The sequence below is a fragment of the Pelodiscus sinensis genome, chromosome 31 (assembly GCF_049634645.1).
Source record: "Pelodiscus sinensis isolate JC-2024 chromosome 31, ASM4963464v1, whole genome shotgun sequence".
In the NCBI taxonomy this organism is placed as follows: domain Eukaryota; kingdom Metazoa; phylum Chordata; order Testudines; family Trionychidae; genus Pelodiscus; species Pelodiscus sinensis.
The window spans coordinates 9,609,233-9,633,775 of NC_134741.1; the positions used below are offsets into that span (position 1 = coordinate 9,609,233).

The 24,543-nt window shown below is 56.8% G+C and overlaps 1 protein-coding gene and 4 non-coding genes across 11 annotated transcripts; 4 read left to right on the forward strand and 1 right to left on the reverse strand.

Annotated features, from left to right (window-relative positions):
- Positions 1-2,325: 2,325 nt before the first annotated feature.
- On the forward strand, positions 2,326-2,407 carry TRNAS-GCU (transfer RNA serine (anticodon GCU)). Its single transcript has one exon. It is a non-coding gene; the product is annotated as a tRNA-Ser (tRNA).
- A 1,006-nt stretch (positions 2,408-3,413) lies between these two features.
- TRNAY-GUA (transfer RNA tyrosine (anticodon GUA)) lies at positions 3,414-3,503 on the forward strand. Its single transcript is given in 2 exon segments — positions 3,414-3,450; positions 3,468-3,503. It is a non-coding gene; the product is annotated as a tRNA-Tyr (tRNA).
- Positions 3,504-7,261: 3,758 nt separating this feature from the next.
- On the forward strand, positions 7,262-7,343 carry TRNAS-AGA (transfer RNA serine (anticodon AGA)). Its single transcript has one exon. It is a non-coding gene; the product is annotated as a tRNA-Ser (tRNA).
- Positions 7,344-10,689: 3,346 nt separating this feature from the next.
- TRNAI-UAU (transfer RNA isoleucine (anticodon UAU)) lies at positions 10,690-10,783 on the reverse strand. Its single transcript has 2 exons — positions 10,746-10,783; positions 10,690-10,725 (listed from the first exon to the last, which is right to left on the reverse strand). It is a non-coding gene; the product is annotated as a tRNA-Ile (tRNA).
- A 1,709-nt stretch (positions 10,784-12,492) lies between these two features.
- On the forward strand, positions 12,493-23,117 carry LOC142821535 (zinc finger protein RFP-like). Of its 7 annotated transcripts, none has more exons than XM_075912758.1 (10): positions 12,493-12,652; positions 13,712-14,252; positions 14,522-14,617; positions 15,266-15,569; positions 15,933-15,955; positions 16,683-16,795; positions 17,530-17,550; positions 17,832-17,858; positions 20,904-20,995; positions 22,053-22,679. In XM_075912758.1, the coding sequence occupies exons 2-10, from the start codon at positions 13,836-13,838 to the stop codon at positions 22,610-22,612; spliced, it is 1,653 nt and encodes a 550-aa protein (XP_075768873.1). In that variant the 5' UTR covers positions 12,493-12,652; positions 13,712-13,835; the 3' UTR covers positions 22,613-22,679. The 7 variants fall into 7 exon arrangements, with proteins under 7 accessions (XP_075768873.1, XP_075768874.1, XP_075768872.1 ...); XM_075912757.1 differs by lacking the exon at positions 12,493-12,652 and adding an exon at positions 12,687-12,875; XM_075912759.1 differs by lacking the exons at positions 12,493-12,652; positions 15,933-15,955 and adding an exon at positions 12,686-12,875 and having other exon boundaries at positions 15,339-15,569.
- Positions 23,118-24,543: the final 1,426 nt, after the last annotated feature.

The following is a 24,543-nucleotide window of genomic DNA, read 5'->3' on the forward strand; positions in this document are numbered from 1 at the left end:
GGCTTGCTGGGGGGCTAGTGCCTGCTGCGTGGTGGGGAGGTTTGCTCTGGTGGGGAGCCAGAGGCTGCTGCATGGAGGTGTGGGGGGTGCTGCTCCAGTGAGGAGCCAAGGGCTGCCGCATGGCGGGGGGCTGGGGCCTGCTCTGATGGGGGCCCAGGGCATACCACATGGTGGGGGTGGGAGGTGTTTCTCAGGCAGGGAGCCAGGACATGCTGCATGGTGAGGGGGCTACTTGGGTGGGGCTGGGGAAACCAGGGTCTGCCACAGGGCGGGGGAGCTACTCAGGTGGGGAGCCAGGGCCTGCTGTGTGGTGAGGGCTACTCTGGGGGGCGGGGGAGCCAGGGCCTGCTGTGGCCACATAGTGAGGGGGAGGGGGGGGAGTCAGGGCCCACTCTGGCAGCCAGGGCCCTGGTCCAGTGGCTGGAGGCCTGTGCTGAGGCCACAGGTTGTGGGGCACAGGGCCGGCTTTAGGAAGTGCGGGGCCCAATTCGAATAGTTTTGGCAGGGCCCCACCACCCAGAATTTTTTGTAGAGCAAAAAAAAAAAGGACACTTAAACCACAACCACACCCAAATATCACATCAGAAGTAGATCTGACCAAAATGTATATCAATATAGTTGAACATTAAAAAAAAAATGCCATCCTTTATGATGCAAAATTTTACACAAAATTAAATCAGTTGCCTTAAGTATAGGTCAAATATTTTCAATTGCAAACTCTCCAATCTTTTCAATAAAGTTTAAAGTTTGATTTTTAAAAAGTTACCAGAGAGCGTTGCAGTTTTCTGTTACATTGATTTACCTTTTAAATAGCAAAAATGGAGTCTGTTAAGAAAGTGTCAGTTCTGTGGTCAAATTCCAGTCCTTAGTTATTTCAGCACCAATGATTTCATTAGGTAATATGGTACCTCACTGCCTCCTTTGCACTGCCCTTTAACACATATTGCCTGCATGTTGAGTCCAAGGTCAGTCTACACAAGATTTTATCAATGATATTTGCTCAAGCAATCACTGAGACAAGACAAGGACTCTCAATTGATTCTAGTCAGCTCTGCCTTTAAACACGGTGGCTGTGTCTACACTGGCATGATTTTGCGGAAATGCTTTTAACGGAAAAGTTTTTCCTTTAAAAGTATTTCCGCAAGAGAGCGTCTAGATTGGCATGGGTGCCTTTGCGCAAAAAGTGCTTTTGTGCAAAAGCATCTGTGGCCAGTCTAGACGCGATTTTGCGCAAGAAATCCCCGATCACCATTTTGCAAATTGGGACTTTCTTACGCAAAAAATTCCTTCCCTGTCTACACTGGCCCTCTTGCACAAGTATTATTTAAATAAACACTTCATTTTCCTATGTCGGGTAGCCTAACCTACATGCCTCTGATGACAGAGGCATGTAGTCTAGACGTACCCTGGCACAAGAGCCTCTTCCACAACAATGGTGGCTCATTAGATATGCAAATGAGGTTCACCCGCTCCGTTGCCCACTTGCCACTGCTCCTACCGGCCGCCCGCCAGCCACTCCCTCCAGCCACCCCTTCCATGCTGCTGTGGGTGCCAGTGTCTCACCACACTGTGAAATCAGACCAGAGACAGACACTGTCAGTAAACACTCATATCGGAAACGCTCCTCTGGATGCTGGGCCCACCAGAGCCGTGTGCCGCTGCCATCTGCCTGCTCCGTGGACATCTTCCCATTGCAGAGCGCGCGCCGAGCCAGACTGTGACTAGACAGCCCGTCTCTGGGCACCCAGGGGCTACGTCTACATTGCAGGCTTCTTGCTCAAGAATGGCCGTTCTTACGCAAAAACTTGAGGAGCATCTACACTGCATGCACATTCTCGTGCAAGCAAATTTATGGCAAAACGTAGGAAAAGAGGGCTTCTTGTGCAAAAGTTATTCCTCTCCCCATGAGGAATAATCTCTTGTGCAAGAGCTCTTGCACAAGAAGGTAGTATGAATGGGCAACAGGGGTTTTTTGTGCAAGAAACTCCTATGGTTAAAATCAGAGATTTCTTGCACAAGAGAGCGTGCACATTGCCACGGACATTCTTGTGCAAAAGCACATGGCAATGTGGATGTGCTCTTGCGCAAGACGTTTTGCATAAGAACTCCTACACAAAACAGTTCTTGTGTAAGAAGCCTACAGGGTAGATGTAGCCAGGGGATGTTTGGGTTTGTTACCAGCACTGAGCTTTGTACAACAGCCCAGGGAACATTGTGAAAAGGCAAAACCTTCCCGCCCTGGGTGTCCTCGGCCAGCCAGCAAGTGGCACAAAGGTTCCTGGCAGTGATGGCTTTGGGTAATTGGTAACAAGTCCTAACAGCTCAGATGAGGTGGCCGAGTGGTTAAGGCGATGGACTGCTAATCCATTGTGCTCTGCATGCATGGGTTTGAATCCCATCTTCATCGGGTGTTTGCAGCACTTCCTCTTGCTTCTCCCAGCTCTCTCTTCAGTTCAGTGCTACCCCCTCCTGTAACCCTGCCTGCCCCAGCCCCTCCTGTTGCAGCCTGGGGAAAGGGGAAATCTCCACAGAGACGCTCCCAGATGGGACCCTCAATCCCTTCTGCCCTCAAGGGGAAACCTCACAAAGGAGATTCCAGGCAGCCAGGCCATGGGGGTCTCTGAGATGCCCCAGCCCTGCAGCCTGTCCCACCTGGCTGTTGCCATGGACCCTCTGTGAGGTCACTGCCTCCCAGCCAATGAGCTGAGGTGCTGCACAAGGCCCTTGTGATGTCACTGCTGCCTTGCAGGCTCATGTCCTGCCCCTGGCCAGCCCCTTGGCATGTGTGAGCTGCTCTCCCTTCCCCCGTCACTCAGGGGTGGTTCTGGGGCTCACACAGGGAACATCAGAGGCTGCTCAGGGGGCCACATGCCCCCAAGGTCACCTTTTAAATGTCAGGGCAAGCCAGGGTCTATCCCGTCCCTTCCCCAACACCCCACCCCTTTGCTGAGCCCCTGCCCGCCCCAAACCTTTCCATGGACTCTTGGTTACTAATGGACACTCGCCACTAATGACATAATCACAACCCAGCCATTTCGCTAGGGCTGCAGCTGGGGAGAAAAGTTTAATTTCAATCATTAAACAATTAAGCGTTTGAACTGTCTCATGTTAGTTGATCAAACTTCATTTTAAATAAAGGAAAACATTGTGGCCAGCACAAAAGGTTTCGGTGCCACACCCCTAGAGACTCTGGAACAAAGGAGACACATGAGAAGAACCCAACTTTCTTCCTTTTGCTGTGACATGGATGGATCTAGCTCAGGTTTCACTCAGGGCGTCTGTCTGCATGTGAAGTACCTGTGACAGCACCTGTGCTCCTCTGCCCCTCATCAGCAATGCCATCTATTTGGGGGAGCAGTTGCCCTGAGACTTGCAAAAGGAACAACCTGGATAAACTAGCATTGTTTATGCACCCTTCAATAGCTCAGCTGGCAGAGCGGAGGACTGTAGTGTGTGTTTGGCAAGTGATCCTTAGGTTGCTGGTTCAACTCCAGTTTGAAGGACCCATTCTTTTCCCTCCAACTTGGCCTTACAGAAAGCAACCAAGGTGGTTACCTTGGGTCCATGTCTTCAGAGACCTGCACTTCAATTGACAAAAGGATTGTGGGGAGGAGCTGCCAATCACATTTCTTGGGCTGCGCAGGTTCTGTCCACACACAGAAGTTCTTTTGGAACAATGGCCGTTATTCCACAATAACAATGCAAGAGTCTACACAATGCAGGACAATATAGCACTTTAAAGACTAACAAGATGGTTTATTAGATGATGAGCTTTCGTGGGCCAGACCCACTTCCTGAGTCTACACAGCAATTCCGTTATTTTGAAATAATTCTGAAGTAACAGACGGCTTATTCCGACTTCTGCAAACCTCATTCTACGAAGAATAACACCTGTTCCAAATTAGCTATTTCAAAATAAGGCCTGTGTAGCTGCACCACTGCTGCTAGTTTGAACTAGCCCCTCCCCAGGGCCATTCTGAGTTATTCTTCACAGGGCTCTAAATCGAGGTAGCTCGTCTACACTGGGGAGCCTGCCTCGGACTATTCTGAGGTTTCCCTGCAGTGTAGACGTGCTAGTTCGAAATAAGCTATTTTGGAATCACTATTCGAGACCAGCTTATTCCAAAATAAATGTGCCGTATAGTCATAGCCAGATGGATGAAGCAGCAGGAGGGAAGCCAGGATTGCAGAGGCCAGTCAGAAAACTGAGTATCCCAGGTACCCACACACATTGCACCATGTCGGTCCCATGGCGTAAGATGCAGCATGCTGGACTTTGAATCCTGCAATCTGAGTTTAAATATCAGTGGGACCTGCTGGGGTAGGCTGGCGGCTGGCAGACCCAGGGCAAAGAGGCAGCCAGAATCTCTTGCTGCCAGCACCTTGCCTCCCAGCTTCTTCCCTGCCAGCAGCAGCAGAGTCCTGAGCGCTGCCCTTGACACCATGGGACCAATCTCCCCTCACTCAACTGGACCAAGCTGGTGCCCAGTTCATGCCCACTGGGACCTGTTTTACTTGGGTTCCTTCCACCCAGAGCCCCCTTCTGCTCCTGGGCTGCAAGGAGCATCACTGGGATCCTCTCTCATATCCCAGCACTGGGCCATCTCTCCAGTGACAGGAGACGGGGCTGGTTTCAGGATTTCTTTTAGCGCAGCAGCAAGCAAGGGGAGATGGAGGAAAATCAACCCCGTTTGCAAGCTTTGTGTGACAGGAGGGGTGTGAGCTGGGGAACCTGCCCCCCCAGAAGGGCATTTGGGTGCACCCAGGAGCAGCAAGAATTCAGTCTCTCAGGCCAGTGCATTGGGGACAATGTGTGAGCCCTTCCATGAGCATTTTCTGCTCCCACTGGGGAAGGCAGCTGGGCAGGACCAGCCTGCAGCCCACGTCCCTTTCAATCCCAGGTGCAGGAGGTAACAGAGAGGGGAGGAAAGTCCGTGGCCAGAGCTTCCTCCCAGCAGTCTGGCCTGGCACAAAATATGCATGATGGAGCCTCTCCAAGCAGGGTTCTGGCCTGTTCTCTGCAAAGTGCTCAGCTGTTTCATTTTTCTGCAGGCCCATTGTATGTGTCCCTGGTGGCTTCATTTACAGTTTTCAATCTTTACATTTGCATCCCTTCTTGGAAAGAGGGTGCAACTGTAAACATACCCTACATAGCGAGAGTTGGCCTCTGTCAGTTGATCCTGGCTGTGTCCCTACTGCAGGAACCCAAAGGGACCAAAGAGCAGAAGTACTGGAAGCTGGTGGGGTACACTCTGAATTTGATTTCGTGAGTCTTAGTTGGACTTGCTAAATCAAACTCCAGAAGATTGAAAGATAGTGGCCATTCCTCCCCCACTGGGTGTGATTCTTGTTCTTCTGCACTGCACAGCCCAGGTAGACCAAGGACCTTCAGATCACACCCTTGCTGAACTGATGGGAATAGAAACCAAACACACAGCAGATTTGAACTTGTTTCAGTTGAGATGGTTTGCCTGGTTTATGTGCATTGACACAGGAACACATTAAGGCTACATCTACACTGGCAGCCTTTTCTGGAAATGCTTATAACGGAACAGTTTTCCATTATAAATATTTCCGGAGAAAGCGCATCTACATTGGCAGGATGCTTTTCCGGAAAAGCACTTTTTCCGGAAAAGCGTCCGTGGCCAATGTAGACGCACTTTTCCGCAAAGAAGCCCCGATCGTCATTTTCGCGATCGGGGCTTTTTTGCGGAAAAGACTACTGTGCTGTCTACACTGGCCCTTTTCCGGAACAGTTTTTCCGGAAAAGGCCTTTTGCCTGAACGGGAGCAGCATAGTTTTTCTGAAAAAACACTGACAATTTTACAGTAGATCGTCAGTGCTTTTCCAGAAATTCAAGGGGCCAGTGTAGACAGCTGGCAAGTTATTCCAGAAAAGTAGCTGCTTTTCTGGAATAAATGGCCCAGTGTAGACACAGCCTAGGGGTTTGCAGTAATTTAGGAATCTCTGCACAGCAGATATTCAGAATGTGATGCAATTGGAGATGCAAAGGTTTCAATGAAGTTGACCAACCTTTCAGCAGGCACTTGGAGTTGAACCCAGGAACCACTTTGCCTACAGTTACTCTACCACTGAGCTACACCCCCATTACACTTGCTTGTTTGCATCCAGTGTTAGGAAATTAGCCGTTGGCAGCACCTTCTGCAGGAGCAGGTGGTGCCTTGCACGCATGGTGGGGGGAGGACGGCCCTCTATGGGGTCACACATGTGTGGTGTCCCCCAACCTACGATCAGCATGACACGTCACAATAGCGCATCACCCCCTGTTCTCCCGCCTGCCCTGTGTGTGTTGCAACCTCACAGCACTCACCTGATGTTCCCTTCCGGGTGCCCGAAGACATTTGGGAAGCCTCCTGTATCACCCGGTTCCAGGGTGAGGGTCACGACGTTCCTGGAATCCTCCTTCTCCTCATCCTGGAGCTGCTGGTCATCTTAGTTGTCATCCTGAAGCTGCGGCCGCTGCTGCCCAGGTGTCTCCGTCCCAGACTCCACAACTGTCCCTGGAGACAGGGTTCCGCAACCCCCAGGATTTGGTCCAGTTCCTCATAGTATGCACAGTGCTAAGGTGCTTCCCCAGTGCAGGAGCTGCGCTCACAGGTCCTCACATACCCCTGCCGCAATTTCTTGACCTTGGCTCTGACTTGGTCTGGGGTGGGGGGAGGTGGCCTTTCTTTGCAAGGCCGTCAACCATTCAGCCATAAATATCTGCATTCCTCCGCCTGGACTGCAGGGCCTGCAGAGACTCCTCCTTGGACCACAGCTTTATCTCTGGCCCCTACCATGAGAGTGCCTGGCACTTGCTGCCACTTGCTTGCTCCTGCGATGAATCCCTGGAAGGGCCAGAGGGGTCTCTGGGGGCTTGTGACTGTGACATGGCTCTCCAAGAGGCTGGAAGCGCTCGATCTTAGCCGACTGGATAGTGAAATTATACTAAAATAATTGGTTAAGGTAGAACTAAGCGGTACTTGAATTTCTCTTTATAAACTGGGATCCAAGAAGGACACCAGCAAGAAGAAGGAAAAGGGGAGAAGAGAAGAGGAAGGAAAAGGGAAAGGAAGACCAAGAAGGAGGAGGGAAGACCTTGAAGCAGAACTCACCTCCAAGGCAGCCTAAGAGCAGAACGGCCGGGACTCCTCTGCACAGCTGTTGCAATGGTTTGCTGTGTGAACTCTGTGGCAGGTGACATTAGGGCTGTGCACTGGGATTATTTACCAGTTTCCCTGGATCTACTTCACCCACAGCTGTGATGGCCGAGTGGTTAAGGTGTTGGACTAGAAATCCAATAGGGTTTCCCTGCGCAGGTTCAAATCCTGTTCACAGCGTGGTCTGTGTTTTGCCCACACCTCTTCCTCGGGCAGCAAGGGCCTCTGTGAGTTACCAGCAGTGGGGCTGTTACTGTTGGCATCAGGACTGGATTAAGGGTTGAGCTAGTGGGGCAGCTGCCATCAGGCACTGCCTGCCTGGTTCCTGGCAGACTACAGCAGTTCCCTGGGGCTGCATTAACCTCCACAGCACCTGTCAGCAGTGCCCTTCCCCATGCAGCTGTGGGGCTCTGCATGGCCTGCCCCAGAGGACCCTGGGTTGCATGCCAGCGGTGGTGGCAGGGCCAGGCTGTGCAGCACAAGAGCATCCTGCCACCACAAGCTCCATGCATGGAGGGGGAGGGGCTGTATATGCACTGTGCACCCAGGGTGGAGCTGCACATGCACCATGAGCCGGGGGGCAGAGCCACATGCCCGGAGCACTAGAATGGCTCAGACTGGCTGTGGTCAGCATCTAACTAATTGCACCATTAGGCCATGTCTTCACTCAGGTGGAGATTTCTGCTGCAATCCATCTCCCAGAGTTTGATTTAGCAAGTCTAGATAAGACTCTCTAAATCAAACCCAGAGGGCACCTGCACCAGTACACACTGCTCCTGCTCTTTGCTGCCATCCTACTTCCACTGTTAGGACACCAGCAAACAGTAAAAACAACTCCAGATATGTGTTGGGATATGGTGGAAAGAAGAGACACATTGGCCTCACCACAAGGAGTTGAACCCAGGATCTTCTGATTACAAGGCAGCTGCTTTAGCCAACTAAGCCATGGTGCCCTCCTTCAAAACAGCCCTCAAACTGTTCTACCCATTCCAAAGTGCAGCCGTTCACCGTTCCCCTCTAGCTCCTGCCGTGTCTTGAGGTCTGCGCAGCCTAAGACGTTAGATTGGCAGCTGGAACCCAAAACCTTTTTGGCAATTGTAGCCCCAGGCTCCAAATGGACAGACCAACGGCAGCCGCCTGGTCCTAAGGCCAGACCTGCAGCCAGGGGGAGGGAGAAGAATCTCTCCTTTCAACTGCAGTTGACTAAGCAACCCAGCTAGCTCAGTTGGTTAGAGCCTGGTGCTAACAATACCAAGGTCATGGGTTCAAGCCCTATGCTGACTACAGAGATGTTTGGGGAGGGATAGCTCAGTGGTTTGAGCATTGGCCTGTTAAACCCAGCATGGTGAGTTCAATCCTTGCACAGGCCATTTGGGGCAAGAAATTCATCAGGGATGGTACTTAGTCCTGCTGAGAAGTCAGGGGACTGGACTGGGTCACCTTTCAAGGTCCCTTCCAGTTCTAGGAGATAGGCCATCTCCATTATTTTTTTTTTTAAATCAACCTAAGAGCCTTTGCTGATCCCCAGCCACAGGCCTCTGCTCTGCCAGCTGAGCTTTGGAAGGGGGCCTGGGGCAGGCTGCTTTGCCCAGGTGGCCCTTGGGTGAGTGTTGGGGCAGGAGAACCCAGCAACACAGGGGGCTCTAATGGATGCTTCACCTGCAGAAGGACCCTTGAGTGAAACCAGGCAGAAACACAGTGTCTTGCTGCCCCTTCTCCTGCCTGGGCCTGGCCTCCCTCCCCTGCTCGGCACCACAGAAAGCCCCTTGGCAGAGGCCTCTGGCCCCTCTGAGGAGCTTGTGCCTTGGCCTTGGCCTCCTCTGCCCTTTGTGTAAGCGGGGGAATGGTCCTGCTATTGTGGGGAACTTTCCTGGATTCTATACACCCCGGTGAAATGAACCAGCAAAAGGATCTGAGTCCCCGCTCCCACTTCCTTTACCCCATGGCTCCCTGATCCTGAGGGCTCCCCCTCCACTCTCCTGAGTAGCGGAGCCCTTGAAACCCCAACAAGGCTGGGCCCAGGTTTCCTGGGGCTTAATCCCCGGCCTTGTAGTCACTAGGGGCAGGAGTTAGGGTGTCCCCACTCCGAGGTGCTCTCTTTACACTGCAGGCCTTCTTGGTCCAGTGATCACTTCATAAGGTTCAAAGCAAATACAATTTATTAAACAACAACTGATTAAAGAGAAAAAAATAAGACAAAATGAGAATTGTTAAATGAGAACACACAGCCCTGCTCTGTAGCACAGGGACATCAAAACAGCAGTCTGCAGAGTGTAAGGACAGTCCACAGTCCCTTTCTTAGAGGCCTTGGATATGCTGCAGGGGGGGGCTACAGGCTGGACACGCTAGCTCTGGTAGTGACCACACAGTCTCAAGCTCGACGTGGCCAGACTCCTCTCCCAGTCCAGAGCCTTTCCCCACACTTTGCTGGTCCCAGGTGCTCACCACATCCAGCTGCAGGCTGTGCTGCCTTGTCAGTCTCCAGCTCCTTGTGTTGCTTCTCTGTTCCTTTTGGCTCTCTGAGCACTGCCAGTCTGCTGCTCACCACAGGGTCTGCTCTCCTTGAGTTGTGTATGCCTGGCTCTGCTGCTGCAAAAACTGCCCCTCAGCACAGCTTGCTCCTCTTAGCAGTCTCTCAGCTCTCTGTTCCTTTTGCAGGACTTCTTCTGCACACAGCTTTCACTGCTCGGGCTGTCTGTGTCTGGTTCTGTCGCTGCAGGACTTCTTCTTAGAGCTTGCACTACTCTTTCAGCTCTCTGTTTGCTCAGAGAGAGCCAGAACAATCCCCATTTACAACCTGTCAATCAGGCTGAGCTGGAGTGTTGGCTGCTTTCCATTGTCTCTGGGGTCTGTCAGTCTCATGAACCCTTCCCCTTCTGAAGCTGGGAGCTGGCAAACCAAAAAACTCCCACAGAGTTTTAGTAAGGGGTAACAGTCCCCTTACATTGGTCCTGGCTCTCCTGGCTGCCCCCTGAGCGCTGCTGGCCAAAGGAGGCAGCAAGGCAGGAGAGGGGAGGAACAATTCCAGCAGAGGCCGACAGCTCTGGCTCAAGCCTCCAGCCCCAACACAAAACCTTCAGCAGGGCCTGTGTGTCTCCCTCCTGCCCCTGCACATGCTCACAGGGGGAAACGTGCCCCATGTTCCATCCCTGCGCCAGGCCTGGGCAACGGGCGACGGGCTCAGCCCTCGAGCAGCCCACAGGGCCTGTGAGGGACGGACTGAGAGCAGGGCCCCACTAACACCCCCTGTCCTGCCCCACTGGTCCGCGTGCGGCGCTGGCACGGGACAGACAGGAATGGCAGCCGGGACAGAGCAGCTTGGACTGACGAGCGAGTCTCACTTGCTGACCAGACTCCTGGGCGCTGGGCTCTGGGGACAGCCTGGGGGGGGACGGGGAGGAGAGAGGGTGTGAAGAAATTCCAGAGGGGGGCATGAGGGTTTTCACAAATCAAAAAGCGGGGGGAGTGATGCCGAAAAGTTTGGGAACCACTGCAAGGGGACAACCCAGCAGGGACCAAAAGTGAGTGCTCCAGGTGAGGTTTGAACTCACAATCTCAGCATGTCTCCTACAAGTACTGCCTTATAAGTACTGTGCGCTGACCCATTGCACCACTGGAGCAGATATTTGAAGTGTTTCTTCAAAGTCCTTAGATTGAAAAAGTCAAGACGCACAAAGTGGAATTGAAGTTTCTGCTGAGCCCTTGTTCTTTCTTTTCACAGGCAGAGCCTTGGGTAGACACCTGGGACACTCAGGTCTCAGACTGGCCTCTGCTCTCCTGGCTTCCCTCCGGCTCCTTCATCTCTCAGGACTGTCTGGCTACGTCTACACGGCACATTGATTTTGGAATAAGCTCTTCTGGAACAGTGTATTTGAAAATAGCACGTCTACACTGCAGGGAAACCTCAAAATGAGTCCGAGGAGGCTTCCCTAATGTAGACGTGTTACCTTGATTTTGAGCCCCACGTTGAATAACTTAGAATGGCCCTGGGAAGGGGATATTTTGAAATAGCAGAAGTAGATCATGTACACAGGCCTCATTTTGAAATAGCTATTTCAGAATAGGCATTTTTCTGCATACAGTGAGGTCTACAGAAGTTGGAATCAGCCTTCCGTTATTTCAGAGTTATTTCAAACTAACGGAATTGCTGTGTAGACTCTTGCATTGTTATTTTGGAATAACGGCCATTGTTCCAAAAGAACTTTTCCGTGTGGACAGAACCTCTGTCCTGCCCCAGTTCTGCTGCTTTCAGGAAAACTCCTTGTTAGGACCAGTCACAATCTAGGGTCAGTGAGGGTCCATCCCAGCTGAGATGTGTGTTACACAAAAGTCTCTTATTCACTACCCACTTCTCAATACGGGCTGTAGACACTGCTCTCACATGGGGGTGTAGCTCAGTAGCAGAGTGTTGACTGCAGATCGAGTGGTCCTTGGTTCAAATCCAAGTGCCCCCTGTGAGAGTGTTGATTCAATGAAGACATTCACCTTTCTTGGATTTCCATTGTATGTGAACTGTTTAAATCTGTGGTCACCAACAGGTTGATGGTGATGGTTAATGGCAAGGCCTTGAGCAGTGGCTTGCAATGCAAAGTGTCCTGTCTGCCCTGCCCCTGTTTCCCTCCCACCCCCAAGAAGCTCCACTACTTCCCTCCAGTGAAAATGGAGGTAGTGTGGGCTTCCTGGGGATGGACAGAAGTCCTGCAGCTCAGTGCCACTGTGGGAGATTCCAGAAGTGCACTGGCTGCTCTGCTGGGTGTACTGCAGGAGGAGGGAGCATGGGCTCCTGCACTGCACAGGAGGGGGAGTCAGCCCTGCAGGGGGCTGCACTGGGGGGGTTGGCCCCAGGGCAGGCAGGCAGGCACTGGTTTCCCTGGGGGGAGAATCCTGGGAGATGCAGGGGACTCTCTGGCTCCCCAGATGCAGAGCTCTGTCCCCACAACATGTATCATTGTAAATGCTTCATTGTAGATGAAATAGCAGGAATAAAACAGACCATTTATTCATAGCTATGAACACGTGATTTTAATGGCATGTTTGGCAGAATTTAAAACTAAACTGTGTGTGTCAGTGTGTCAGTGGGGGCTGGGGACAGCAAGTGATGGACAGGGGGAGAAGAGAGGGGGCGGGGCTTTGAGGAAGGGGCGGGGCGGAGGATCTTCGCCTGTTCGGGGTGGGGAGGCAGCAAAACCTCCCCCACGTTGCCCCGCAACGATTTATCTGCCCCGCCCCCATCTGACACGTCACCGCCTCCACCCGCCCACTTCACCTCAGCGCCTCCGAGTCCTCCTGCCCCGCCCCCCGCTCGGCGCTGACCGGAAGCCGAACCAGGCGCGCGGAGAGTAACGGCCCCAACGGCTCCTTCAGAATTCCCGCCACAGAGTCAGACGCCCAGGCGGGCGGGGCAGGGAGCGGCTGGCGGGACGCTCTGAAAACCCGGCCGGCGCGCGGCAGAAGAAGGGGGGAGGGGTCGGACCGCGCGTGCGCAGCGGGTCAGTGACTCCGGTCTGGGATCCGCACCGGGGTTTAGCTCTGACCCGGAGCTGCCTGGCCCCGCCCCCGCCTCGCGCGATTGGGCGCCCGGGCCGGGCGGCAGCAGCGAATGCAGGGGGCGGGGCCGGCACCGCGTGTCACGACGCGGGGGGTTCCGCACGTGCCGCGGAGCCGGAGCGGGGGCGCTGCTGCGAGTTCGGCCCGACGGGGCCTTTCCCCGGGGTGAGAGCGGGGCGGGGCGGGGCCCAAAGCGGGTCACAGCCCGTGTCAGAAGGGGGCAGCTGGGGGGGGGGCACAGAGCCCCCTGGGGCCCATGGGCCTGAGCTTGTGGGGCCCGAGGGGAGGGGAACACGAGGGCCTGGAGCAGGGTCTGTGGCCGCTCTGGGTCCTGCCCTGGGGTGGGGGGGCCCTTATCACCCCCATTCCCCACCCCACCTGGGGCAGTAGAACACCCTGTTGGGGGGGGCAGCCCTGACTTAGCCGCTGGGGGACACTGGCCCCCAAATGGGTCCTGGCTCTGATGATCGTTAATGACGGGGCGAGTCACGTGCCTCAGCAGCACCCCAGTATTATTGGAGGCAAAGGGGAACAGAATCTGATTGTGAAACATGAGGGGTAAATGGGGGGGGGAATTAATCCCACTGCCCCTTCAGGGTCCCTCCCCAGGCCCCGCTCGCTGTAGGGGACACAGACCTTCAGCTCCTGCCTACGCCTATAAACGGGAGCAGCGCCGGCTTCTGGTGCCTTAAGAAACCCCTGGCCCTGTAGCATCAGAGAGACTAGCAAAAAATCTGGAGAGTGTCATGAGCTTCCGTGGCACAACCCACTGCCTCAGACGGCAAACACGGAGCAGTGGGCGGTGCCCATGAAAACTCGTTGGTTTTTAAGCTTCTTTTAGTTACAGACTAACACGGCTCCCCCTGAGACTTTTAACCAGGCAAGGTTCTGTGTGTCTGTAACTGCCTGGGAGTTTTCTTAGGTAGCTTGGTGCTTTTTTGGGGCATTTCTGAGGGTCTGACTTCTGTGGCGGGTTTTTTAATTTCTGCATTTCCATCCAGCAAGTGTGATTGGCTCCGAGTTGTACAACCTGCTTAGAAAAAAATAAAGCAGCTTGAACAGGTTACGCTGCTTCCTCTGATCGGGAAACAAAACCAACCTGCAGGGCGGGGTTGCAGAGGGGCCATGGCTTCCGGGAACCTGGCCAGGAGCTTCCAGGATGAGGTGACATGTCCCATCTGCCTGGAGTATTTCACAGACCCGGTGTCTATTGAGTGTGGGCACAACTTCTGCCGGGCCTGCCTCAGCCAGTGCTGGGGGGAGTCGGAGCCCAACTTCTCCTGCCCCCAGTGCAGAGAGACCATCCTGCAGAGACACCTGCGGCCAAACTACCAGCTGGGGAACCTCGTGGAGCTGGTGAAACGCCTGCGGCTCCCGGCAGGGCCAGCGCCCGAGGGGCAGCCAGGGTGCGAGAGGCACCAGAAGGCCCTGAAGCTCTTCTGCCAAGAGGATCAAGCCCCCATATGTGTGGTGTGCGACAGGTCCCGGGCTCACCGCGCGCACACGGTGGTGCCCATCGAGGAGGCTGCCCAAGAGTGCAAGGTAGGGACCAGACTTACGGGGCAATTTCTCTGCAGCGCCAGAGCCCCCTGCATGTTCTGACCTGCCCTGGGTAGAGCCAGGGGCCTGCCTGGGAACACGACCCAGCCACATGGAGCTGGGCCAGGCCCAGCAGTGCTGCTGGGCAGTTACCAAGGGCTGGAGGGGGGGGGGGGCCTGCTCCCCCTGCCTCACTGCTCCGTGGCGCTGTTCTCGCTGGGCACGAGCCAATGGCTCCAAGCAGCCCGCAGCGCCGCTGTCTGTGTTTGCAGGAGCAAATCCTGAGCCGCCTGCAGCGTCTGCGGGAGGAGAGAGACGCGCTCCGGGGCCTGGAATCCGACTGGGACAAGGAGAGCGAGAGGCTCCTGGTAGGTGCCTGGCACTGCCCAGCCGCTTTGCATGGTGGGGGAGGAGCAGTGACAGCATCAGGCGGGTCTCTGTGCTGGCTGGTGTCTGGGTCCTTCAGAAGGTTAAAGGGTTTCCAGGGTTAATGCAGGGACACAGCTCAGGGTCACTTCAGTGTGGGGCGGCCTCCGCTCACAGCTACCTGGTATAAATCAAGAGTGACCCTACTGGGGTACAGGTCAGGCTCCTCTGTTACCCTGGTGCTAGTTCCCACTGGAGTCGGTGGGGTTTGGGTCAGACTCTTGGGGGACGCTGGTGTTAGTTCCCACTGAGGTCAGTGAGTTCACCCCAGGCTGGCTGGGAGCAGCCTCTGGCTCTGCCTTTCTCCCATGGGGGGCAGGGGTGAGGCTTGTCAAACTGCTCTGTATGCCCAGATGTGGCAGGGTCAGGCTGAGGGAAGATCTGTGCTGACCCCCAGGTGTGAGTGTCAGACACCCCAGGGATACCAGCAGCTGGCTTGGGCCCCATTTCCCACGGCCTAGGCTGCACCTCAGTCTGTTGGTGCAGTGATGGGGCTTGGGGTGATTTTCGGTGAAATTTTTGCCCTGGGACAAGCCCTGGGCAAGGCCCAGCCGGCCGGGCAAAGACACCGAGTGAAACGCTCTGCGCAGCCCGGACAAGGCCCTGCCACTTCTCACGGCCCCGCTCACCCGCGACCCGGCCCCGTCCGCTCTGCGCCCCCAGAGGCAGACGGACGTGGAGCGACAGCTGGTGGGCTGGGAGTGCAAGCGGCTGCGGCAGTTCCTGGTGGAGCGAGAGCGCCTCCTGCTGGCCCGGCTGGGGGAGCTGGACGAGGAGATTGGGAGGAGGAGGGAGGAACACGCCGCCCGCCTGGGCGAGGACATTTCCCGGCTCAGCGCCCTGATCTCAGAGCTGGAGGAGAAGCATCGGCAGCCGGCGCTGGAATTGCTGCAGGTGAGACGGGGGGTCAGACACGCCTGGAGCCCAGTGCAGGGAGGGGTGCCCCTGAGTCACTGGGGGCTCACAGGGTAACTCTGGGGGGGGGGCGGGAGCAGGGCCCGGGGTGGCTGCAGGGCCGGGGCCCCAGGACTGCAGAGAGGCAGGAGTTTGAGCCATTGGGAAGGCTGGTGAAAAGCTGCCCCCCCCTCCCGCAAAGCAGCTGGTGAAAAGGGCTTGGCTCTCCCTAGCACAGCCCTTCAGTGGGTCTCCCACCTGGGGGAGCAGCCTGTGGGGCAGGGGAGCAGTGTGACCTCTGTGGGGCAGGGGCCGGGCTGGGCCATGGGCAGTGACTCTCTGCTCTGTCTCCTTCCCCTCTAGGGTGTGAGAAGCGCCGTGAGCAGGTACGTCCGGGCTCCGTCTGCCTCTCACCCCCGTCATGCTGGGAGCAGGCTCAGAGCCCAGGCAGTGACTCCAGCCCCAGCCCCCCACAACGGGCCTGTCTCACCCTCTGAACCCTGCCTCCTCCGTACCCACCGCCCTGGGGCCACTGCCGGGGTGTGATGCACCCTGGGAGGGGACTGCCCCACAGCTCTGGGCTGGGGAACCTCCCTGGGACCTGGCTGGTTCAGGGGGTTATTAATAGAGCTGAGGCTGGTCATCCCAACGGCCCAGCTGGGACCCGGCCCCAGCTTTGGCATGGCCCATGGGGGGCCTGTGGGGAAAGAGCCAAGTGTCCCAGGCCAGGCCTCGGGGGGGGGGTGGGAGTTTCCTCATCTGGAGCCCCCACCCCATGGAGAGTGACCCGGCCCCTGGGGGCTGAGCGGAGAAGCTGAGGAGTGTCTGGGCCTGGAGAATGGGCCCCTCTCTCAGCCCTGGGAGCGGCCCAGCCAGGTCCTAGGGGGGCACATGGGCCAGGCCGGGTGTGTGGGAGCTGGGCCTGGTGCTGCCTGGGCTGTTTTCCCTCTGGCTGGAGAGAGGCCCCCAGGCCTGGCCTGGCAGGAAAAACCCCCCTGAGCATCCAAGGTCCGGGCCCTGTGAGCTCTGCCTGTGGCCCAGCCCCCACCCGCTCCTCTGTCTGGCTTTGAGGGGCTGAGGCAGGAGGCCAATAACGCCCTCGTGTCTCTGCAGGGGCGAGGAGGCGACGTCGCCGCATCCTGCGCCCAAGTGCCCGGAGCTGGAGCAGAGAATCCGGGACTTCCCAGGAGAGAACAGTCTCCAGGGGGCCGTGACAGGATTCCTGGGTACGGGGCGGCGCTGCTGGGGGCTCCTCTCTCACTGTCTGGGGATGTGGGGAGGGGCGTGGAAAGGCCCAGCTGGGTCCCTGAGGCCCCAGGGTCTGCTCCTGGGGGGCTGGCGGGTTCCTGGGCAGGGGGAGCTGCACTGAGCAGAATGGCAGGATCCCAGAGGGACGTGGATGGTGGAGAACAGGCGCAGGAAGTGAAGGTGCCTCCCCCGCTGCCCCGGTCCCTGTGGCCGCCCCCTCCTGCTGCCAAGCAGAGTCCCCCAGCCCAGCCTGCGCGAGCCATGGGGCAGGGAGGGTTTCTGGGGACGCTGGGAGCTGGTTGCCGTGGGAGACGACGTCACAGACTCAGGACCCGAGTCCCAGCTCCCTGGACGTTCACGGAGCCTCCCTAACTGACACCAGCCACACGCCTGGGCCTGGTGTCTGAACCCTTGGGCCAGATGCTCAGAGCTGGGCAGGTGCCCAGTGAGTCACACAGGGGCCTGGCGGGAGTTTCAGCAGCCCCGGAGCAGCTTGGGCCCTGAACTCCCACTGGTGCCCATAGGAGTTGGGCACCACCCCTGTGGGGGTGCATGTGAAATCCCAGGGGCTGTGTGGCTGGGGGTGGAAACATCTGAGAGAAGCTGGCTCTGGGGCCTTGCTCCCCAGGACCCTCTGGCAGCGCGGGGCAGAGCTGGGCTGTGAGTCCTGGGCACTGCCCCCCCACTGATGGGTTTTTCTCTTCCCTTCCAGGGGCGCTGGCTGCGGAGAGAGGTGAGGATCCTGGGGTGCTGCCCTAGCGCCGGGCACAGCAGCTGCTGGGAGCCTGTTCCCCCACCTGGAGAAGCCCCATGGCTGGGCGGGTGTAAGGGAATCGGCGCAGGGGGGAGTCCAGCCGGGGAGCATGGGACAGAGCAGCCGAGGGGAGTCAGAGGCTGTGGGGAGCCAGGGCAGAGCTGGAGGTGGTGGAAGGAGCCAGGACATCCCTGCTCCCGCTCCGGGGGGCTCTGCGGTGGGAATTCTCACCTCTCTCTCTCCCTCTCTGCTTGTTCCAGGACTCAGGCGAGCCCGAGGATTCGCAGGTAATTGGCTTTGCCCTGGTGTCAGTGACGCCATCTCCCGCTCTGGGGAGTGACTGGCTCCCGGAAGCCCTCCCTCCCCCACCCGCCTCCAGCACTGTGCCAGTGCTTCAGGCCTAGGAGATGGCCCGGCCCTTGGGAGAGCAATAACACCAGACCCTTGGGCTCACCCCAGTCCAGGAACCCCACAGGCAGGGGCTGGGAGTCGGGGGGCCTCACACACCCTGCTGGCAAAGCTGGAACCTGGGGAGGGGCTGGGGGGTGTTATGGAGCCGGGTTGTGACTCCAGAGCTAAGGCCAGGAGCCGCTTCCCACCTGAACCCTCTCATCCCCCCCTCGGTCTGGGGCAGGAAGCGGCTTCCTGGCAGGGTCCCCTCGGCGCTCTGCAGCCTGGGGAGAAAACTCCGGGCGTGTCCAGCCAGTGGGGCTGGGCCCAAGGCAAATCCAGGGTCTGTCTTTGGGCCCTGTCTCCTGTTTAATTCAGCTTCATTTTTGCACACGAGGTTTTTGCGCAAAAAGGCACCATCTAAACCTCTCCTTTTATGCAACAGTCTCTTGTGCAAAAAATGGCTGCTCGTTAATTATGCAAATGAGGTGTGGCAGTATTCCATGCTTTGCCTCATTTCCATATTTCGTGCACAAAACAGTGCAGTAGCCAAGGGGTTTGTCTGCTCGGCCCAGGGCAGTGAGTCTCCAAGCCGGGGGGAGCACACAACAGAGGGATGGCTGTGTCAGCACAGGCCGGGCGCAGGCCCTGATACCTGGGGGGGCTCAGTAGAGAAGGTCGTGTGAGAACAGCCCCCAAGCTCTTCAGGGCTATTTAGTGCTGGGGCACGAACCCCATAACCAGTGTCTGCCCCTCCCGGCTCGGGCACGCGCTGCCTGTGTAGCCAAACCTGCCATGTCTGCAGAGCCTGGTGTGAGACCCCCAGCGCGTCTACCTCAGGGCTGGACGAGGGGAGCCAGGAGGGTGTCTGGGGCAGTTGCTAGCTGCCCCCCTGGGCTCTGGGAGGGGCTCTGTGGCCAGTGCTGGTGCTAGGAGACGCCGGGGCAGCAGGAGAGGGTCTGTGCCGCTCACAGGGCCCAGGGGACACGTCTCTCTGGGCAGAGAGTTCAGGCTGGAGCCGAGTCTCCACTGGCAGCCGGGTCTGTGGGCTGAGATCAGGGCTGGGGGGATTTTCCTGGCCAGGGCACATTTCACAGCCACCCTGGAGTGTCCCAGCTGGTGCCCTGAGCCCGGCCTGCCCATCACCACGAGGGGCTGGGGCTGGGGACAGTCCCTCCCTGCCAGTCACTGGGCCAGGGCGCCTCAGCTGCCCAGAGTCCAGCCCCCAGTCCCAGCGACCTGCAGTTACTGACCCATAACTCAGTGAGGGGAGGGGCATAGCCCCGGGACAACAGTGTCTGAGGCCGTGGGAGCCGGGTTCCCTTGCACTGATGCAGCTGCCCCCGTGCAAACCCCCAGTGCAGCCACATGGGTGTGAACTGGGACTGGCCCCCAGGTGAAGGGGGCAGGAAGTGGAGAAATGGCCACTCCCTCATACTCCACTCATTGGCAACAGCCCATTGGTTTGCAGTTGCACCCCCCTCCCATCCCCCGATACCCTGCCCCTCCTTTCAAGTAGGAATAAGGGATCTTGCGGAAAAGGGTTTATTTTCTGCAAGATCCCGTCTAGACTGGCGCTTTTCTCTGGCAAAACCCCGAGCTGGAAAAAAGCGGCAGCCATGTTCATGCAAATGCCGCGGGGGATATTTAAATTCCCCGCAGAATTTGCAATTCCAACTGGTCTCATTAGCATCCCTTTTCCGGAAAGGGGTGCCAATGTAAACACAGCCTTGGTGTTGAGAGATCCCCTCCCCCAGGCAGGCCCAGTCCAGCTCTGCTGCTGCCCGTCACTCAGACACTAAAAGGGCCCCAACATTTCCTGACCCCACATGGCACCTCAGTGGTTTGTGCCCAGCCCCAGGCAGAACGGATCCCGGGCAGCCCAGCTCTATGGGCCGGGCCCCAGGCAGGGCAGGCGTGTCCCTGTCAATACGGGCTGGACCTGGTGCCTCCCTCACGAGCTGTTGGAGGTGGGAGGCTCACTCACGCCCTACTTACAAACTAGTGGGTTGGCAGCCAGACTAGTCCCACCGGCACAGACAGCAGCCGGGAGAGCTCGTCCAGGTCCTGCTGACACATCCGCCCTGCGCGCTCAGGGGAGAGTCAGGAGCTGCCCAGCGGATCAGCAGAGCGTTCACATGGCCACAGCCCGTGTGTCTCCTGGGCGCGCTGCAGTGCACGTCATAAAATGTATTCCGCACACGGCTAGGCACAGTTGGAGGGAGCACTGGTGTACACCCCTCGGGGGTCCTAGGGAAATCCCGGCTGGAACCTGCCCCTCCCTTCACCCCCCTCTGTCCTCATTGTGCCTGTTTCTCTTGCCCCCATGGTCTCCCTTCTTCCCTTCTCATCTGCCCCTCCCCTTCCCTCTCACAGCATCAGCCTGTCCCCTCCCTCCCCCACCCTGACACCTTCCCACCCTTCCCCCGCTCCTCCTGCCCTTTCCCTTCACTGTCTCCCCTTGGCCCCTGATAGCCCTGGTGCCTGCCCCTCCTCCTGCCCCATTGCTGCCAGCCCATCTGCTCATCCTCTGCCCCCCATTCTTTACCCCTCCCCCTGATAGCCCTCTAGCCCCCTGGCGCCCACCCTTCCCTCACCTCCCCACCCACTGAGGATCAGACTGTCCACCCCGCCCCCATCTGCCTTGGTACCTTCCCCATCCCTGTCCCCTGGCATTTACTCTCCCCTGCTCTCCCCTTGGTGCTTCCGCTTTTTCCTCCTGCCCTGCCCCCTCCCCTCAGCACAAGCCCCTTTCCTCTCCCCACCCTCACCCCTGCTGCCTGCCCCCTCCCCTCACACTCCTTCCACCGTCCCCTTAGTTCTCCCCTGTCCTCTGTCTCCCGATCCTGCGCCTATCATCCCCCTCCAGCCCCTGGTACAAGCCCCTCTGGTCACTGCTCCTTTGCCTCCCTGAGGCCCCTCTCTGCCTTCACCTCCATCAGAATCACAGAACTGGCAGGGACCTCGAGAGTCATTGAGTCCAGTCCCCGGCCCTCACGGCAGCACCAAGCACCATCCAGACCATCCCTGACAGGTGTGTGTCCAACCTGCTCTTCAATATCTCCAAGCATGGAAACTCCACAACCCCCCAGGCAACTTATTCCAGTGTCTCACCACCCTGACAGGCAGAAAGTTTTTCCTCCTGTCCAACCTCAACCTCCCTAGTTTAAGCCCATTGCTGCTTGTCCTGCCCTCAGAGGCCAAGGAGAACAATTTTTCTCCCTCCTCCTGTGACACCCTTTTAGATACTTGAAAACCGTTCTCATGTCCCCTCTCAGTCTGCTCCTTTCCAAACCAAACAAGCCCAATTCCTCCAGCCTCCCCTCCTAGCTCAAGTTCTCTTGACCTTTCATCATTCTTGTTGCTCTTCTCTGGACCCTCCAATTTCTCCACCTCTCTCCTGAAATGTGGGGCCCAGAACTGGACACAAGACTCCAGCTGAGGCCTGATCAGAGCAGAGCAGAGCGGAAGGACGACTCCTCGTGTCTCGTTCACAGCGCTCCTGGGAATCTGCCTCCCTGGGGCCTGCCCTTCCCTTTGCCCCTCTGCCTACCTGGGGTCTCCTCCCTGGGCCCCCCTTTGGGTCCTGTGGTGTAGGCCCCACCCCATCTCTGCCCACATCTCCTCCCCACTCTCCCCACTCTCCCTCCCTAGAGCCTGCCCTTCCCCACACCCTTCTGTCTGCCTCTGTGCCCCTCTGCTCCCTTCCTCCCCCTCTACTCCCTGGTGTCCGCCCCTCCCTCTGCCCTCCTGGGGACTGCCCCTTCCCACACCCCTCTGTCCCCTTGTGCCTGCTCCTCTTGCCCCACATTGGCCCTATGGTTGCTCTCTGCCCCATCATCTGCCCCTCCCCTCTCCTCTCCTAGCATTACCCTGCCTCTCCCCCCACTGACAGCTTCCCATCCCTCCCCCGCTCCTCCTGCCCTTTTCCCGCTCTGTGTCTCATCACCGGCAGAGGGGCCCTGACTCCCCTCAGACAATAACACCCCCCCCCCGCACAGCGATTAACGGGGGGGGGGGCAGGTTAATTTCCCCCTGACCCCAGGGACCTGCCCCTGCCCCCGGCCCTGACTCTGTGACTCTCTCCCCAGTGGACGTGACGCTGGATCCAGACACGGCAAATCCCAAACTCATCCTGTCTGAGGATCGGAAAAGTGTGAGACTTGGAGACATGCACCAGGATCTGCCCGACAACTCCGAGAGATTTGACCCTTGTATCTTTGTCCTGGGTGCTGCAGGCTTCATAGGCACGAGGTGTTACTGGGAGGTGGAGGTGGGAGACAAGACAGGCTGGACTCTGGGGGTTTGCAGGGAATCTGTGAGCAGGAAGGGGAAGGTCATATTCACACCTGGGAACGGATACTGGGCCGTGTGGCTGAGGGACGGGGGATACAAGGCCTGCATCTCCTCCCTGACCCCCCTCCCCGTGAGCGCCAGGCCTAGCCGGGTGGGGGTTTTCCTGAACTATGAGGCGGGCGAGGTCTCGTTTTACAATGTGACTGACAGGTCCCATCTCTTCACCTTCACCGGCACCTTCTCCGGGACGCTCCGCCCTTTCTTCTGTCCTGGTCTCAACGCCGGGGGCACCAACGCGGCTCCCCTGACCATCTGCCCGGTGCCGGCCCTGGCGGGAGGGAATCCCTGCCCCTGACAGTGACCCTGCGGCACCGACTGGCCCCTCCTCCCGGGGCAGGGCTGGATACTGCAGGTACCTGGATGTTTTGTGCCAACCAGTCACTGCCCCTTTCCCTTTGCAGCTGGAGCTTCCAGTGGAAAACCAGACACCTGGCAGCCCAGCCCAGGCTGGGTGAATGGGATTCCCTGGTTGGAAGGAGCCCAGGCTGCTTTCCATCCCCTGTCCCAGGTTTACTGCACCCAAGCACAGGGTGAGGCTGGTAAGAAACACAGCCAGACAGTGGGTGGGGTTTGCTGCCCTCACCTTGCCCCGTCCCCTGGGCCAGGGAGCACAGATGGTACGGGATGGGGGAGGGGACCTCACTTCTCTCAGTTTTCTACTGCTGTGAAATCTCAATGTCAAACATGAAAGAAAAAATGTCTTCTAATTTAGAAGCCTGTCACTGTAACAAGGTGTCGGCACAACATTTTCCTTTAAATTTTAACAGTTTTTTATTAAAAATCAATTTTTAGAAATGGAATTATTGACCTTTATTCTTCCCTCATGTCTATATCAACATCTGACAGGTTTACATTTGTATATATCATGTGTATTTCCGCTGTGGCACTTCAAGAAATCCAAAACATTTCACTGAACCCAATTCATTATGGCAGTATCAGACTGTTCAGTCACAATGTCCATGTGTCATAACCAGCACAGCGACACACGTGTGTGACTCTCCCTCACTCTCATCTTGATTGGCTCTCTCTAGACAGCAGAGCACATACACCCCATACAGCGCTGCACCTTTGAACATTCATAGGTGAAAAAACATAGAACGAATTAACCAATCTCGTTTGTAACATTCTTTGAACTTCTGGCTGCATTAATTCCTGCAATTTTCAACTTTCTAGCCACATATTATTGGTAATCAAGATATAGCCCCTCCCTGCCTGCTCCTGCATCATTTAATATCACTCCTTCCTCAGTCTGCCATCCTGCCTTCCTCTCCATAGAAATCTCTGCTGCAATATCCTCTTTCGTTTATTTTTCTGTAGAAATATTATTTGCAGTCAGTGTCCACTGTTGATTTCAGAGCAGCATTGGGCTCTTCATGTCCTTGGTTTTAAAAACACAACACATGCAGTTTGGTAAAGAAACAGAGAAGGGATCCTTTTACCGAGTCTTCACAGATTAACTTAATTGTATTAACGGCGCTGGCATGAAGTGTGGTGAAGCTCATAACATGGAGTGTGGTGAAGCTTTCTTCCCAGGCATAAAGCAACTGAAAAGATATTTTTGTTTGTCATACATTTAGGGGATGTCTGCACAGCAGTGTTATTTCAGAATAACTGACTTTATTTCGAAATAACACGCGCATTGCAACAGCGAGTCGTTATTTTGAAGTAATGTCGACCTGGGGGGACCGTGTCTCTCATGGTGGCGGTTTGCTAGGCCAGTGTGGACACCTCGGGCGTTAGAGGGGTGGGATCCAATTCACTGCGTAGTCACAGGCCAGTGTAGGCGAGGCCAAGCTGGTTATTGCAAGGGCCACAATGAGATTTACTTGTCCTCAGAAAATATACCCTGCACTCGAAGGGGTGGTCTACCCTGGCCGAGGGACAGCGCTGAAAAATGCCGGGCAGCGTTCCCTCTAAGGTGTGTGCCTGTACAGCCACACACAAAAAATGACCCACCCACCCCACCTCCACAGAGGTGAGTGACGTGCTCTGGTGGGTGGGGCCTGCTGTGGTCTCTTGGAGGGGGTGCCGTGGGGGGTGCAGGGCTTTCTCTGGTGACATCCTGCATGTTGTGGCCACATGGCAGGGGGAGGTGGGGAAAGGGCCTGGTCCGGAGGCTGGAGGCCTGTGCCGAGGCCACGTGGTGGAGGCCGGTCAGGGCCTATTCCGGCCACGTGGTGAGGAGGGCTTGCTCTGGAGGCTGAGGCTTGCTTTGGGAGCTGGCCA

Excerpts from the sequence above, each read along its gene's own strand:
- LOC142821535 (XM_075912758.1), top strand. The coding sequence starts at position 13,836 with ATGGCTTCCGGGAACCTGGCCAGGAGCTTCCAGGATGAGGTGACATGT. Across the intron at positions 14,253-14,521 it reads AGGCTGCCCAAGAGTGCAAG|GAGCAAATCCTGAGCCGCCT; the intron begins GTAGGGACCAGA and ends CTGTGTTTGCAG. Across the intron at positions 17,551-17,831 it reads GGCGCTGGCTGCGGAGAGAG|GACTCAGGCGAGCCCGAGGA; the intron begins GTGAGGATCCTG and ends TGCTTGTTCCAG.